This window comes from Sarcophilus harrisii, chromosome 4, assembly GCF_902635505.1.
Source record: "Sarcophilus harrisii chromosome 4, mSarHar1.11, whole genome shotgun sequence".
In the NCBI taxonomy this organism is placed as follows: Eukaryota; Metazoa; Chordata; class Mammalia; order Dasyuromorphia; family Dasyuridae; genus Sarcophilus; species Sarcophilus harrisii.
In genome coordinates this window covers 195,472,368-195,491,147 of record NC_045429.1, presented here as the reverse complement: position 1 = coordinate 195,491,147, position 18,780 = coordinate 195,472,368, and the positions used below count along the sequence as shown (strand labels likewise).

Genomic DNA, 18,780 nt, shown 5'->3' with positions numbered 1-18,780 from the left:
TTAACTTGACCCAGGAAGGTCTAACACTTTACCATTTGTTAGCCATGGCACAGCGTGATACTAAAGTCAAAAAAAAAAAAAAAAAATCAGCTGGTGGATTAGAAATGGGAATGCACAATGAAACAGGATGATGGTAAGGATGAAATAATGCTCTTTGTGTGTAGACCAGCTGGAAACTGTTAGCAATTTGTTAATGGTGAATGACGCTCCTGCAACCAGCCTACTCAATACCATGCTCAGCTCCTGAGAACACTTAAGTGGACTGTGGCTTTGGCTGCTGCTCGGGCAATGAGTGAAAGTGAGCATTTTGTTGTGCTGGGGGAGGAGAAATGAAGCCTGGCGGCTGCCACTGTATAGTTTGGCTCTCCCAGTAAGGCTGTGTTCATTTGCTCTGCTCATCTTTAGAGCAGGGCTCCTTAAACTGAGGTCTATGAATTTAAAAAAAAAAAAATTCTAATAACTACTTCATTATGATTGGCATCCCTTGTGTGCTCATGGATTTCACTTAAACATTCTGAAAGAGGTTCTGGAGGTTTCACTGGACTGCTGAGGAGATCTGTGAAATGAAGGTGGTGAAATTCTGCTCCAGAGAGAAAGCTACCAAGGGAGAAAGCCACACCATCATCCACCTTGATGTGTTCAAGGGACAAACAGCTGTGGTGGTTCTGGGTGGAAGCTAAAAGCTGCCGTGATGGGGGAAGGGGAAGAAGGGAAACTGCAGAAGAATAGGGAAAGGGCAAAGTGGGGTGGACAAAGCCAGTCAAATAATGAGAGCTGCGGAGTCTTCTTCCAAAGAGCCAGTGCCTCTGGCATAAACAAAGTGTCTGACAAAGGTGAAACAGCTGAAAAAGGTTAAAGCAGGATGGAGAAACCTCACATGATGGGGGCAGGAGGGGCTCAGGAGCTGTCTTTACTATAACTTATAGGCAAGGGAAAATGGGGAAAGGGTCAGGCAGTATTTATTGCATAGGGAGAAAAATGAAAGAAGAACGTGTCACAGGAAACACACAGTTTTGGAAACACATACCTGATGGAGGTGTATGTGACAGAGGTCACATACGAAAAGGATTTTCAGCTTAACCAGAACAATGCTAAGTCAGCAGGAAAGATCCAATTCTCAGAGGACAGGGAGAGTCTACACACCTTCAAGTGAAAAGTGATGGCTCTATATTTAAAGTAATAGTGCTGGTCAAAGTACAGATGAGCACACAGACAGGACAGGGCCCAAGTTAAAGGGTTTTCTTTGTTTTGTCATAAAGGAGAACTAGCAAAAAGAGAATCTAATTTGACTAGGAACTCGGCTTTAGATCAGTTCTGGGATCTAACAGGTACAGTTAACATGACTGAAAGACTGCATGAGGAAATCCAGGTGTTTGACAGCTCGGCGATTTCATCATTGTGGGTACCAACAATGCTGGGTTACAATCCTTGTCCTCATTTTAGGACCATAAATCCTATGATGAGGTCCCTTCAACTTGTCAGGGCTCTACCTCTAGGTCTGACATTACGAGTGACAAAGGAGCACCCTGTGGCCTGTCTCATTCCTCCGCCACGGTCAGGTCACATAAGCAACCACTGTCCAGTTCCACATCCATCTGTTTTTACCACTTCTGACATATAGCTGCAGTCTTTTTTATGCCCACTGTGCGTGCCACACTGCACGCACAATTTGGATTCTTTGAAGATTGTCGTATTCCATAATTCACAGGCCATAGAGCATAAATAGAAGAATATTTCTGTTAAAAACATGGATTTTTTTTTTTTTTTTTTTTTTTTTGGGCACAGAGAAGCTTGAGGCTTTGGTGGAAAACATTAAAACATACGTTGCAAAACAAACAAAAAAAGTCCTCAAAACAACTTCCAGCTGTACCATCTTTATAGCTTACAGAGTTCTTTACATATATTCTTTCATTTGATCCTCAATCCTATGAAGTCAGTAGGTCACATAAGATTATCTCTGTTTTACAAATAAGGAAGCATGGTATGGTGGATAGAGAATTGGCCTGACAGCTAGAAAGATGCTCAAGGTCAGTCTCTGATCAATGTGTGAATCTGAAGAAATCACAACCTTTCATTGTTCTAGATAATTCTCCACAGTTTATAAGCAAGTTATGGGAAAGGTGCTACTGGCAGTGATAGAGAGTTTCCTCCTCTAAGATATCCCTTTGCCAATGAAGCCCTGGGTCCAGCCCCTCTCCCTGGAGATGAGAAATATAAATTGTTCCAAGTCCCAGAGTTAGTGATCCCTCAGCCAGGGCTCCTCCACATTTCCATGCTTCTCTCCCTTTCTGGCAGCTCCAGGATGTCTGTATTCGCTCCGCTGCCTGCCTCCTGCCCCACAATGGAGTTGAGGAACACTGGCTCCTGCAGTCCAGGGCTCCTCCAAGGACCTCAGGAAGGCCGTGTCAGGGCAGAAAGCTCTACTTCTCCCTGGAGCATTCCTACTATCTAATGAATCAGGAGCTTAAAAAAAATAATGGAAGAAGTAGCTGCAATTAGCTCTGATTCAGCTTCATTCTGGCAGCACTTCATGTGGGTAGTGGAAAATCCTAAGTCAGGAACACTTAAATCAGATTTGTGGCTAGAGACTCAAAAATGTAAAGACATTTTCCCTCATCTCCTGAACACTTAAAACTCGTGCTCATTAAACTTCTGATAAATATGGAAAATGAGAGTCAGGAAGGAAGGTGGGGGTAAGAGGGTATATGGGGGCCCACACCAAAGTCTGCAAGAAGATCTGTCAATCAATATTCGGTGTATTTTTTTTGCCTTAAACTACATTAATCACTGTCTTTCCTCGTGCATGTCCACCTTCTGTCTTCAGGAAGGCTTCGGGAACTTGAGAAAAAGGAAAGGTTTGTTCAATAACTGGTCTGACCTGTAAAACATGAGTAAGAAGACAATGTTAACTGACTAGAAATAGGTACATCTATCAAATTCCATATGCAGTTCTAGGTTGCAGTACTAAAGTGAGGAAAAGCACCAGCACAATACAGTGGGAAGCCCCAGAGGAGGAAGGACCTTGTTCAAAGTTCCAGGGCAAAAAAGAATACTTGTAGTCACTCACAGACCAGAGCACAGATCAGGAGAACAGTGACCATACCTCTCTTCAGATTATGTCACCTTGGAAAAACTGAAAATTTATAGACTCTAGAACTAGATCTGTAAACAGCAGCATGAGAAATCTAAAGTTTGGAACAGTAATGGAGCAGTAATGAACTTAACCAGCTATGCACAGCAAAGAATTCTGAGAGATGACTAAAAACTATTACATTGAATTCCCAATCCCTATATTTTTTGCCCACCTGCATTTTGGATTTCCTTCACAGGCTAATTGTACAATATTTCAGAGTCCAATTCTTTTTGTACAGCAAAATAACAGTTTGGTCATGTATACTTATTGTGTATCTAATTTATATTTTAATATATTTAACATCTACTGGTCATCCTGCCATCTGGGGGAGGGGATGGGGGGAAGGAGGGGAAAAGTGGAACAATTTGGCAATTGTCAATGCTGTAAAGTTACCCATACCCATACATATAACCTGTAAATAAAAGGCTATTAAAAAAAAGTTTGGAACAGTGCTTCTTCCACCCCAGGAGCAAAACCCAACTTTAACATAAAGTTAAAAGTTAAGAAATGGTTTGAAATAATGAGCAAAAGACAAAAAAGAACCTGACTATAGAAAGTTACTTCGGTAACAGGGAAGATAAAAACATAAATTTGGAAGATGACAAATACAATCAAAACAGTTACATCTAAAACCTCAAAGAAAAATGTGGATTAGTCTCAGATCCAAAAAAGGACTCCTAGAAGAGTTAAAAAAATATTTTAAAAATCAAATAAGAGAGGTACAGGAAAAATTGGAAGAAAAATAAGAATGTAAGAAAATTATGAAAAAAAGTCAAAAGCTTGGTAAAGTAGACATAAAAAAATACTAAAGAAATTAACAACTGAAAAAACAAATAGGACAAATAGTCTAATGAGGTGAATCCACTGAAAAGAACTCCTTAAAAAGCAGATTAGGCAACAAAGAAAAAGATGAACAAAAATTCAATGATAAAATGGCCTTGAAAAGTAGAACTGACCAAATGGAAAAGGAAATATAAAAGCTCACTGAAGAAAATAATTCTTTAAAGATCAGAATTGGGCAACTGAAAATGAATGATTCCATGAGACACAGACAAACAACAAAAATCAAAAGAATGGGAGGAAAAAAGAAATGCTGAATATCTCTTTGGAAAAATAAATGACTGGAAAACAGATTGAGAAAAGAGAATTCAAGAATTACTGAAATACCAGAAAGCTATGATCCAAAAAAGCACCTAGACATTATCCTTCAAGAAATTTTCAAAGGAAAACTGCCCTGATATCCTAGAACCAGCAAGTAAACTAGAAATGGAAAAATCCACACATCATTTCCTGGAAAAGATCTCAAGATTAAAACTCCCAGAAATATTATAGCCAAATTCCAGAGCTCCCAGGAAAAAGCAAAAATACTGCAACCAGACAGAAATAATTTAAATACTGTAGTCTTATGGTCAGGCTCACACAACATTTAGAAGCTTCTACATTAAAGAAGTTCGGGGCTTAGCATATGTTATTTTGGAGTACAAAGGAGCTAGGATTACAACCCAAAATTACATTTTAAAAAAATCAGAGCAAAAAAGTAAAATCCTTCAAGGAAGAAAAAACAGACATTTAATGAAACAGAGGACTTTCAGATATTCCTGATGAAAAGACCAAAGCTGAATAAAAAAATGTGACTTTCAAATATAAGACTCAAGAAAAACATAAAAAAGTAAATGCAAAAGAGAAATTATAAGAGATTCAATAAGGTTAAATTGTTTACATTCCTATATGAGAAGATGATACTTGGTAACTCCTAAGAATTTTATCATTATTAGGGTAATTGGGAGTAGATACACACACACCCACACACACACGGAGGGGAAAAGGAAAAGGGTACATGGATGGAAATTGACTATAGAGAACTACCTGACCTTTAGAAAAATTAAATTGACAACTGAATTTAGGACTGGGGTGAGGGGTAACCTGATGAAGAAGGTGACTATTTCAATAGTGTAGGCATGAGATGACAGGGATCTACACTAGAAAATGAAAGCATGGGTAGAATGACAAATTATCTCACATAAAAGAAGCACAAGAGCTTTTTACAGTGGAAGGGAAGATGGGATGGGGGTGTCACAGACAACAACATATCTTACTCTTACTATAGTTGGTTCAAAGAAGGAATAATAGACTCACTCAGTTGTTATGGAACTGCATCTTACCCTAAAGGGAGATAGTAGGGGAAGAGAATAAGACAAGGGGGTGATGGTACTGATAAAAGAGAGGGTGGACTGAGGGAAGCAATGGTCAGAAGCAAAACATTTGTGAAAAAGGAATGGGGGAAAGGAGAGAGTGAATAGGATAAACAGGAAAAATTAGAAGGAAATATACAGTTAGTCATCATAGTTGGAAAAACTTTATAGCAAGCTTCTCTGATAAAGTCCCCATTTTTCAAAATAATGGAAACTGAGTCAAATCTATAATATAAGTTATTCCCCAATTAAGAAATGGTCAAAAGATATGAACAGGTAGTTTTCAGATGAAGAAATCAAAGCTTCTAGTCATATGAAAAAAATTCTCTGAATCCCTATTGATTAGGGATCAAAATAACTCTGAGGTATCATACCTTGTACCCATCACACTGGTTAATACAAAAGAAAAGGAAAATGACAAATGTTGAAGTGGATATGGGAAAACTGGGATACTAAAACACTGTTGGTGGAGTTGTGAAACGATCCAACTATTATGGATAGCAATTGGAACTATGCTCAAAGAGCTTATAAAACCGCATACCCTTTGATCCAGCACTGGGTCCGTATTCCAAAGAAATCAGAAAAAGAAAAAAAGGAAAATGATCCAAACATACAAAAAATATTTCTAGCAGCTACTTGTGTGAAGACAAAGAATTGGAAATTGAGGGAATACCTATTAATTGGAGAATAACTGAACAAGTTGTGGTACTATGATTGTGATGACATTATTATAAGATGGATGAGAATGCTTTCAGAAAAACTTGGAAAGACACAAATTGGTGCAAAGTGAAATGAGCAAAATCAGGAGAACAGTGTACACAATAAAGATAATGGATGTACAATAATCAATTATGAATGATTTAGCCATTTTCAGAAATACAATGAATCAAGATGATTCAGAAAGACTTATGAAAAATGCTAGCTACCTCCAGAGAAATAACTGACAAAGAGGAAGAAAAAATCAAAACACAATTTTTTTTTCAACTTTCTGTTGTTTTGTTTTTGGTCTATGTTTTCTTTACAACATGACCAATATGGAAATGTTTTGCATGACTGCATATGCATGACCTATATCAAACTGTTTGCTATCTCGGAGAGGGGAGAAGTGATGGAAGGTGGTACAGAACTTGGAACTCAATATTTTAAAAAAGAATGATAAAAACATTTTTATATGTAATTGGAAAAATAAATGAAAAATAATAAATGGATAGAGTGTCTTCCCAACAGAAATATAGAGTCCTTGGGGCAAGATTTATGGCTTCCATTACTTCATAACATCTAGCTTAGGGCAAAGATTTAATAAATGACTAGAGAATCCAAATCTCTCCAAGATATTTCTTTGCTTTGAGTGGGATCTGCCTCAGGAGGTGAGAAGCCAGAAGAGGGATCTCCCCATAAGAGCAAGGGGTGGTGACAGCTGGAATCCTGGAGGAGGGTCATCACACCCTAATGCCCAAGTGCTTGCCCGTTATTTTTAATGTGGCATTTATATTGTCAATAGACTCCCTCTGAAATAAGACACTTGTTAACTTCCTCATTCCCTCTCCTCTCTAGGAATGCAGCAGAACCCTTATAAAATTTTAAATAAAAATCGATAATTACCCATGTGGTATTTCAACTGAATAGCTCCAAAGACTTCACTGGCAGAAACAGATTTATCATAAGGCAAAAATCTACCCATGCATTTTACAAGCAGTTTTCTTTTACAAGTGTTATGCTGATTACAAGCAAGGTAACAGACCATTTACTCTAACAAGATGCATGCTTTAAGGAATTATATGGCTGGGCAGAAAATGGAAACAAACAAACAAAAATTAACCAACTATAAAAGGGTTTAATGTTGCCTGAACACACTCAGTTTGACAAGCCACAGCAAAGACGGACCCCAGCTCTGTAAAGCCAGAAGGGACCTAGGAGCTCATTCAGATTGTATTGTGATTCTAAATTCAGGGCTCTTTCTACTACATCTACTACATCTACTACATCTTGTGTACTGCCAGATTTATCTGCAGACTCCTCCAGCACCACTACCAATCACTAAATATGCACTAAGAGTCTATTGTGTGCTAGGCACAGTGCTAAATGCCAGAGACAGAAAAACTCAAGAGAGCATAAAAAGGTAAACAGGAAAGGGAAACAGCCCCTGATGTAAGGAAACAACAATTCTAACAGACGAGAACATGTAGATAATCAGCATTTGAGCCGAATGCTGAGGTAAAACCAAGGACTCCAAGGAACGCAGGCTTCGGGGAGAAAGTCTTCAGGGGAGAGACGACAATCAGAACAAAAGAGAAAGAAAGAGCAGGAAGGAAAGAGATGGGAGAAGGGAGTGAGGGAATGTGCAAGGTTGGAAAGGGAAAAAGAGGCCAGATAGTGAAGCTTTAAATGCTAGACAAGTCTATATTTGGTTGTAGAGATAAAAGGGAGCAACTGGAGTTTCTTGAGTAGGTGAATCAGAGTGAAAATAGAGGAACCTGAAGTTATAAACCTGGGTTACTGGATGGTGGAAGCCTCTAAAGTTTGGAGGTTTGGAAAAACAGGTTTTGAAGGAAAGCTCAATTGAAGCTATACCACCAGTAAAAATAAGGTGTTACAAATGTCCAGTATAATCCCCCAGGGAATGATGTGAAGCTTACAAGAAGGAAATTTGCATATTTCTATATAGAGGTAAAGGAGTGGGATAAAAGATACATAGTGAGTGGATGTGATACCTAACTACCAGTGATATTTGAATCCCTTCACATTTTAGAGAAAAGAATAAGTATTTATATACTATGTACCAAGTGCTGCCCTAAAAGCTTTATAAATATCATCTCATTTGTTCCTCCTAGCACAATGTTATCATAATGACAACCCTGCGAGGTAGATGTTGTTGACATCTTCATTTTACAGTTATGGTGACTGGGGCAAACAATGGTTAAATGGCTTGCCTAAGTCAAAAACTAGTAAACTGAGGCTAAATTTGAACTCGGGTCTTCCTAACTGCACATCCAGCATTCTATCCACTATATTACTCCAATAGTTTCTTTCCTTTTTTTTAAAAATGGTATTTTATTTTTCCAAATACATACAAAGATAGTTTTCAACAATGACCTTTGTAAAATCTTGTGTTTCAAATTCTTCTTCCTCCTTTCTCTCCTCCAGAAGACAGTTACCAATTTGATATAGGTTAAATATGTGTGATTCTTCCAGACATTTTCCTATTCATCATGCTGTACAAAATAAAGCAGATCAAAAGAGAAAAAAACACAAGAAAGAAAAACAAGCAAGCAGTAACAACAGAAAGATGAAAATACTATGGTTTGATCCACATTCAGTCTCCATAATTTTCTCTTTAGATGCAGATGGTTCTTTCCATCATAAGTCTATTGGAATTGCTTTGGATCACCACATTGTTGAAAAGAACCAAGTCCATCAGAGTTGATCATCACATGATCTTGCTGTTACTACGTACAATGTTTTCCTGGTTCTGCTCATTTCCCTTAGCATCAGTTTATGTAAGGATCTCCAGGTCTCTCTGAAATCATCCTGTTGATCATTTCTTACAGAACAATAATATTCCCTAACATTCATATACCATAACTCATTTTGTCTTTCTCCAACTGATGGGCATCCACTCGGTTTCCAGTTTCTGGCCACTGCTACAAACACATGGGTCTTTTCCCCTCTTTTATGATCTCTTTGTAATAGAGGTCCAATAGCGCTACTGCTGGATCAAAGGGTATGCACAGTTTGATAACCCTCTGCTGCCCCAACAATTTCCAACAATATAGAAAGAACAATGGACTGGAGAGACCTGGGTATCAATCCTGATCAGGCAGAGTCCCAGGGTCATGCCATCATCTTGCCTCCTTGCTTCAGTGTCTAGCAGCATCCTATGCCACAACAGCACTTGGGCCCCTAGAATATGTTACCATGTCCCTTTCCTGATCCTGGCCATATCTACGCCGCACTATACCTACTATGAGGTGGGCCTCCTGAGGCCTTCCAAGATATAACACTGCTTCCCACGAGGCCTGGAAAAGCTTGACCCTTATCATCTGCCTTTCATAAGGAATCTCTCCTTACTCACTGGTACTGTGTCTACACTCATTCAAAAACAATGGGCATCTCTTCATAATAGCGGTACAGAATCTGTATATGACAAAGAAAAATTCCCCTGTCTGCTTCCTCATTCTCAATCCCTTGACCTTCACCCCTCTAATGTCATACTCCAGATCTTCTTGCTCCTTTCACTGAAGCCTATGGAACTCCCATTGCATAATTAGCAGATTTCTTTTCATTTTAAACTTTTTCCTTTCTCATTCTTTTTATCTTCTGACACTAAGACTCATTTTCCTGTTGAAGTAGATACATCTCTGGCTCTCCTCTTTTACTGACTGTATATTTTCTCATACCACTTAATCTGATGGCAACCATTTACTATTTTGTCTCTCGCTATGCTTTATAACCCCTTACCCTACACTGTGATCTCCAAACGCTCTGCTCCTCTGTACTTTCCTAGGCCATCATTATTCCTGCTCTGACATTATTGTCTAGCCCTTTCCAACCTCAACCTCTAGGAATGGAGAATAGTGACCATCCATGCTTCCTTTTCCTAGTGTTGATCACACCTTGTCCACTTCCAACATTTATCTTTGGGACTCCTCCATACAAGCTGCAGAACATAGCTAAAGGAAGTTACAAAACCACACTGATTGACCAGTACAAATTTAGGTTACCCAGTCTCAACTGGGCCATCCCTGCAGCAAGGTTCTTCTATTCCTTCCTAATTGATCCTCTATCTTAATCACTACAGAAGCCATTCCAAACCTTCTTTTCTTTCCTCAAGCTTCCCCCCTAACACATCTGCTATCCACTGTCTCAAATGAGAACTCTTCCTCATCTCTCATTAAACAATTTGAAGCTATTTGCCAGAGTTCCCTCTTTTCTCCTCATCTCCATTCCTAATACCACCCCTACTCCCTGCTTCACCACTCACTCTAGTCTCTGATGAAAAGATGCCCTTTCTCCTTGAGAGGGTCACCCCTCTACAGTCTCTCACTTGCTAAATTTAATGGCCTATTCTCAAACCTTACCTTGCCTGACCACTTTTCCATTTTAAACATCTTTTCCTTTCTGGTCTTCCTAATACCACTATTATTGCCTGGTTCTTCTACCTACACGACTACACCTTTTCAATCTTTGCTGGACCTCCATCCAAGTCACATCCACTAACTGTGGACTAGTGGCTCTGCCTTTGTCCAACTTCCTTTTTTTCACTCTATACCCTGTCAATTGTGCTTCCATGGGTTCAATTATCTACACAGATAATTCTCCCCTTTACCTCTTCCTAGAAATCTCTGGTTTTCTTCAAGAGAATTAAATTACCACCATCTGTAGTAAGCTTTTCCTAATCCCTTAAATTGCTAGTGCCTTTGCTTCTGAGGTTACCTCCCATCAACTGAGTATGTGTACCCATTTATGCATGTTTTCTCTCCAATTACAATGTAAGCATCTTGAGGGCGGGAAAATTTTGTTTTTGTTTTTTCTTAATATTCCCTAGCACTTATATAGAATCTAGCATACAGTAAAAATTCTTGTTAATTGACTATCTAAGGAACTAAATATGGCTGGGGGATCTTGGGCAAGTCACATTTTCCCTCACTTTTAAAAAAGGGACAATAATATTTATACAGTTTACCTCAGAGGATTGTTCACAGTAATAGTAGTTGTTGTAGGAGTAATATAGTAATTTAAGGTCTGCAAAGCACTTAACAAATGGTATCTCATATCATCCTCATAAGAATGTTAGGACAGAGACACTATTATCAGTAACATTTTGCAGATAAGAAAACTTGAGCAGAAAGAGATGAAGTGACTCCCTCCAGATACTCAGTAAATTTTTAAGGCCATATTTGAATTCTGATATTCCTAATTCCAAGTACTGGATCTATTGTGTCACCAAACTGCCAATGGGAACTACTGTCACACTAAACTGTCTATGTTAGTTCATTATGCCAGATTATCAGAATATTGTCCCATTCAGAAAAAGAATTCTTTCAAAAAAACAGGAAATAATTTGTTCTTAAATATCAAAGTAAAATTGTACAAGAGCTGTTATTTTATATTTGTGTGAAATTTTAATGGACTAATCATTTATATGGCATTTTCAAATCTGCAAAGAGAAGATCAAATATCATTCAACAGAATCATGGATCATTCTATCACTGACTTGAATGTGAAGAGTCACCATAGACTGCCCTTTGTTTTCCAGAAGCTATTCTTCTTAGATGAAGATCATTAGGACCCCAGCAGGCACTAGGCTGCTAAACTAGAACCCTTGTTACTAATGACAGATTGTTTCCCCAAATGAGGACTGATTATAGGGTAATGTACTTGGCATCAGGACCCTGGGCTCTAGTAGAGTTTTTGCAATTTAGGAACCAGATCTTGGATGAGGACATGGGGAAAAAAGGGTTTGGAGTAAGAAAGATCTGTGTTCAAGTCCTGTCTATGGCTGGCTATAGATCAGTGAATAAATCATTTAGCTTCAGAGTCCCAGGTAACTCTAACAATACAGATTGAGTAGTGGAGAGAATTCTCCATATTGATGGAATCCCAGTTCCATACAGGCCTCCATCTTATCTCCTTAATATATACAAGGTAAATCACCTCTTCGAGCTTGTTTCCTTATCTATAAAACAGGAATAACCACAGTTGCCCTACTATCCTAACAGGTTTGCTGAGAGAGTAAAACCAGATAATGGATTTGAAAAAAGTAAACTATAAAATTCTCGACATTCTAGACATTAGCAAACCTACTATATATGAAGTATTGTGTTAGCTGCCAAAGATGGTTGTTGTTCAGTTATGTCCCATTCTTTATGACACCATTTTCTGGGCAAAGATACTAAAACTGTTATGCCTTTCCTTCTCCAGATCATTTTACAGAGGAGGAGACTGAGGCAAAAGGGTTAAATGATTTGTCTGGGGACATATAGCTGGTGTCTAAGGTAGAATTTGAACTCAGATCCTCCTAACTCCAGGCCCAGTACTCTATCCACTATATCACCTAACTGCCCAAGGTACAAAAAAAAGAAGAAAAAAAAAGGTCCCCACCCTCTTTCAGGAAAATTACATTCCATTGTGGAAGACAATATGTACACATATAGATATGTAAAAAATAAATGCAAGGTAAGTTTTTTTGTGTGGGAAAGGCACTAACAGTTGGGAGGACCCAGGAAAGACCTCATGGAGAAGATGACATGTGACCTGACCTTTGAGGGAAATAGGATAAACAAGACTGTCATCTTTGCCGCTCTATTATTAGTTGTGTCTACAGGAGAATCCAAACAGATAGTGAGTGAAAACAACAAGGCATAAGAACAGTCATTACTGTTAGTGACCTAATACTTGGGAGACACCAAACGTGTCCAACAACACCAGAGATCTCTTATGAAGATCCCTAAACCCACTTTGTTGCCCCTTGGAACACCATTCACCAATGCCGTTAACTGCCTACGCTCCTCCACTACATCCTGTTTGAAAAATTATGACCTGCTCTCAAACCTTTGGCTCTAGCAACATGAATACTGAACTGATGATACCAACAATTTAGGGTATTAAACACTTTAATCTGGATGGCTGATCAGGTCTATTGTGTGAATACTCCCTAAAAAGGGCTGACCATGAGTCATTTAGCTTTTCCCATAAGGGGCAAACAATGAAAAAATTCTTCCTGTTAACTGGTGAGTAGATGCCACTGTTGGATGACTATATGATAACAAATGGAGATTAACTAGATAATGAGACAGAAACTATTTACAGCCACATGCATCAAGCAGGGAATCCAGAACACTTGTTTGTTAGGGACAGAGGGATTAAAGTGAAAATCCAGGCCTAGGGAGAGTGAGGTGACATACACTGAAGTATCATTTACCTGGCTATATAATCCTGGGCAAGGGAGGGGAGGGGGAAGATTGAGATTCATAGATTTAGAACTAGAAGAGACTTCAGATCATCTATTCCAATTCTTGCATTTTAAAGATGAGGAAACTTGAGTTCTAGAAAAAGGAAGCTTCTTACCCAAGCTCACATAGTTAAAAAAAAACACATCTGGATCCAACCAATTGTTGTTCAACTGTTTGAGTTGTATCTAACTCTTCATGACCCTATTTGGGATTTTCTTGGCAAAAGTACTGGAATAGTTAGTTACTTCCTTTTCCAGCTCATTTTACAGATAAGGAAACTGAGACAAAAAGGGTAAAATGACTTGCCATGGGTCACACAACTAGGAAGTCTGAAGTCAGGTTTGACCCCATGAAGATGAGTGCCAATCATATTTCCTGACATAGTTCATCTCTCAATATACCATTAGAAGGCCTGTTATATACAAGTGGTTCTACTCTTGCTCAGTACCTGCCATACCTAACACAAGCCCACATTCAAAACATGCTAAGCAGATTCTATATATTTTCTCCCACTTGCCTTTACTAAATATAATATGAACAGAGGCATTACCTATGAGATGGATAGTCAGTTTAAGACATCCCTTTCTATGCCAACAGAAAAGAAATTCTCAGTGACTGCTCAGCAATACTACTGTGGTGTGGTGCACTCTAGTTTTTTGGATTTTGGGGGGAAGGCGGAGGGAGTAGAGGGGATTCCTCTGTTATCTAATCTGGGAAGGATTGTAAAAAGAAGCTCTCAAAAATTCACTATATTTTTCTAACCTTCCATAATCTGTCCAGTTATCTGGCATACTGGGTACATAAGTTTGTTTTCAACTTTTTGCAATGCAAACAGCACTGCTATCTTTTTGTGATGGCAAAAAACTAGAAACAAAGTAGGTATCCATTGATCAGGGAATGGCTTAGCCATTCCCTAAGCAAACTATAGTATGTGAATGAAATGCAATATTGCTATTCTTTAAGAAATGACAAACGTGATAAAAAAAAAAAAAAAGAGAGAAGCTTGGGGAGACTCATGAAATAATGCAAAGTGAAGTAGAACCAGGAATCAATATACACAAATCACAACAATGTAAACACAAAGAACAAAAATACCCTGAAACTAAACACTATATAATTATTATAATCATGGTTGGCCCCAGAGAAATGCTAAAAAAAAAAAAAAAAAAAAAAATCCCACTCTTTCCCTTCATCACAGAGAAAGGAAACTACTTTAAGGAAACAATATAGTATTAGACATGGCCAATGCCCTGGCTAATTCTTGTTAAGCTGACTTTATTTCTTCTTTTTAAATTTTTTGGTTCTAAGGGATGCTTTACTAAGTAGAAAAGGGGGATATATTTGGAAATGATATGACATAAAAACAAAAGGAATCAATAAAATGAACATAAATCCAATGGCCTTAAAAAAAAAAATAGGCAAGTTGTACTACTATGAATATTTTTGGCTATGTTTTCATGTGTGTGTTTTTTGTTTTGTTTTGTTTTTTTGCTGTCATTAATTTTCTTAGGATGGAAACCTAGTAATGGATTCACTGGCTCAAAGAGAGTAAACAAATTTTTTCTTAATAAAGTATACCCCAACTGGGGTAGTGAATAGAGAGCACTAGCCTTGAAGTCAGAAGGACCTGAGTTCAAATCTGGCCTCAGACACTTAACACTTCCTGGCTATATAATCCTGGGCAAGTCACTTAACCCCAATTGCCTTAGCAAAATAAATGAAAGAAGTACTTCCCACCCCCACCCCCCTTCCCCACCCAAGCCTAACTTCCTAAATGGTTAGAGAAGTTCACAATTCTAGCAGTTAAGTTAATAATGTCCCTGTCATCTCACAGATCTACTTGAATATTTCCGTCTTTTACCATTTCCCTGTCTTTCCATAAATTTACTTGAATTTTTCTATCTTTTACCATTTTTGCCAAATTTATAAGCATGATGTAGTTCTTTTATTAGTTTCAATTTGTCTTTTTCTGATCTTTAATGATTTCTGATCTTTTCCCCCCCTCTATGGTAGCTGATAGTTTGCAGTTCTCCTTCTGAAAATTTTTTTCACATGCTATGACAATTTATATGTTGAAGAAAATGAACCCATATTTCTCAACTTTTTTTGGGGGGGGGGAGAGGGAGGAAACTTTTCTGTCTTCTTTCACAAGCAATTCACTTAACATTCACTTGTGTTGGAAGTTCTTAGAATACTGTATGTAAAATTCTCTACTTCTTTATTCTTTTCAAAAAATAGTGTTCTGCCTACAACTATTATGGTGGTCTGTTTGCGTCCACATTTCATGAGTATGCAAAAACAAAAGGATCAAGTATCCTGTGACAAGGGGTTTCTTGGCATAGGATAAAATCAACTCAACTTCTTTATTTGACTCCCAAAAGCACATGTAAAACTTTCCTTCCATTTAATTACTACTTCTTTATGATTTCTGCTTTTCTGTTCAGTGAGAATGTCAATATGATTCTAGTTTATTTTCTACCTAGAGTATCATCTCACTGTAAAATGTGATTCTTAAACTTCTATCCTTCTCTTCCCACTGATACTATGTAGGCACAAAAGGGACATTTTATATTTGTTCCTATTTAATGAGTTGTCTAAGCCAAAGTATTTACTATCAAATGGCCAACTTTTTGGAGATCTTTTTATCTCTTTTCCAAAGTAAGTGACTAAGAAAAAAAAAATAACTTCTAATCGCAGACTAAATACCCTTAACCAGATGAGAAAGAATGGAAAAACCAGACACTGAAGCCCATCTCAATGTGGCATCTGATTTCTCATCAGCTTTCATAGCCTTGAACAGATATAAATGAGATGCTGCAAAAGCATTAAGTCAAAAGTAGTGAGATTACACTTTTCTTATGCAGAACAGAGTATCAAAGATAAAGCAATAATATCTACTTCCTGTAACTTTCCTCCAAAAGATGGGACATTAGGACAGTCTTTCCTTCCATCATGTCTCCTTTCAGCCATACTATCAATCTCCTGCCAAGATTGATAGGTAAATACAGAGATGTCAATTTTCTTCTTTGTTGTATAAACAATGATTTCCAGGTAGAGAAAAGCCAACTATGTTTTGGGTACAAAAGAGTAGACATGTAAGCATGTTATGATCTGAATACTTGGCAGGAATCAAGATAAACTTGAAATGAATTGGAGGATACAATCCTCTGATCACATAAAGTCACAGAATTTTAGAACTGGAAAGGACTTTAGAATATCATCAAATCCAACACTCATATATATATTCTAATTATGCAAGCAATGAAGCATGACCAATGGAGGTCAGAGGCAGGAATGAACCTCCACAATAACTACACTCAAATCACATAAAGAAACATAGTTCCTCTGAAAGACTAAGGACAGTGTAACAGTTCATATTGAATACCAGAACAGAATCCTCACATAGCATGAGACTGAATCCATATACACGTTTCCACACTGTACATATAAACTTGATAGATATTCTGGAAAAGGTGCTCAGACTTGGAAAGCAAGCCATACTATTCGGAAACAGGAGTTAACCATCTTTTACTCTGTAGCTTCTTAGCTTGAATTAAGTAAGGCTAAATGCACAGCTTTTAGCTATGGTATCCTTAAAGCTACCTCTTTCCAAAGCCTAAGTGCAAGTATGAAATGTAGTGCCAATCAATGCAAGAAGTGAGTATCCCCTGAGAGCCTATCTCACAGAAACCTTTAAAGTGGTTTTGGATTTATCACACTGGGTTTCTTTCCTATAGTCCATATTTCACATGACGAGATAAACTATCCAGTCAAAGGAAAAGTCTGGAGAAAAGATTTTAAAGTTAACCCTCCAAATAGTCTGTCACCAGAAGATCTTAAATAATGGTATTTACATAGAAATGCCATATTTTGACATTTATCTGACCTGTCTATATATAGTTCAGATACGTATTTCTAGTTGATGCCTCAAGAATTATATAAAGGCTAAAGAATAAGTAACAATGATTTTTGAAACTCAGAGCAGCTATAAAAATGGTTTTTGGTCTACTGCTAGGCAATCTATCCCAAGGTCAATAAAAAAAGATCCCATTTACACCAAAATATTTATAGTAGTTTTTTTTTTTTTTTTTTTTTTTTTTTTAATAGCAAAAGATAGGGGAAAAAGATAGCTGCCCATGGAGGAATGGCTAAACAAGTTTTGGTATGTAGATACAATGAAATATTATTATGCTGCAAGAAAGGATGAATATGAAGAATCAGAGAAGCTTAAGAAGAGTTCTCTGAACGGATGGAAGGTAAAGTAATCAAAGCCAAGAACAAATCAGACACAATGGCTACAGTGTAAATGAAAAAAACACAATAAAGCAACTGAAATGGAATACTGTAATAATAAAATGACCAAACTTGACAATAAACAAAAGAGAAAGTGCATTTCCCCCAATTCTTTGCAAAGGTCAGGAACTGTTGGAGTGACCTATATAACATCAAACTTTTCCAATATGTTGGTTAGTTTTAATAGACTTTTTTTTTACCGCTTATTTTTTTCTTTGTTATAAGGTTCTCTGGAATGAGGAAAGAGAATGGATACTTTGGGAAATATACAAGACATAAAAGTAAAACAATGTCATTAAATTTATCTAGAAGAACAGCTTTTAGCTATCCTACTTAGTGATATTCAGGTTAAATTATAATAAATGAAAGGTTTGTGAGACATCTGTTCATATTTTGGGGTCTACCCTACAAAGAAGGGAGCTTTAGTCATTTTGTGGACTTCCAAGACTGAGATAACGTTTTGTACTTAGTAGGTGCTACTGTTCGAGTGTTTTGATATAAATGAAATGATTCAAATTATCATATGGTTCTAGATTTCTAGTGAGCAAAAAGAAAATATTAACTCTTTATTGTTGAATGTGGATCTCAAAAGTTTTTCCTGTCACTGATACCAATGCCACTACCTGATAACTTTTAATTAAACTAGAATGCATATTTACCATGTAAAGAGATTGTGTTGGATGTTGGGAGAGATGAAAATTAGATATAACATAATGAGTATTCTCAAATACTCAAATGATTATCATACAAGATAATTCATAAATGCAATTGAAAGAAGTGCTGGGTGAAATTGGTGGGGCAGGGAGAAGTTTATTAAAACCTGGAGAGATCAGGAATGAGACTTCATGGAGAATGTGACATTTATGGCCCAATTCAAAGCCCTAGCAACTTCACAAATATGTTCTACTTGGTGAAATGGAATTATGATAGAATACTATTCAGGACATTGGTATATCTGGGTTCTTGTTTGGGCTTTGTTCCTAATGAACTCTTTCCCATTTCATTCTCCAGCCCTCAGTTTCATCATTTATAAAATGGAATTGAATTAGATAATCTATTTCAATCTCAGATTCTGATTCTACTTTGACCTTGAAGAGATCAAAGACTTTCCTAAATTTACATGCTTTCTTTTTTTATTTGGGAGTGTGGCAAGGTAATAGAGAGTGGTGGTTAAAAAAGACAGGAAATTAATTACACGAGCTATAGCTCT

General features: G+C 37.4%; 1 protein-coding gene across 2 annotated transcripts in view; it reads right to left on the bottom strand.

Moving 5' to 3' along the window:
• The window catches only part of RTN4IP1 (reticulon 4 interacting protein 1), an 88,807-nt gene that overhangs the window by 22,352 nt on the left and 47,675 nt on the right, over window positions 1-18,780 (bottom strand). For both annotated transcript variants that reach the window (XM_031964465.1, XM_031964466.1), the window contains exon 9: window positions 1,028-2,878. In XM_031964465.1, the coding sequence (XP_031820325.1) occupies window positions 2,771-2,878 (108 nt within the window). In that variant the 3' untranslated portion in view covers window positions 1,028-2,770. The remainder of the gene's footprint in view (window positions 1-1,027; window positions 2,879-18,780) is intronic.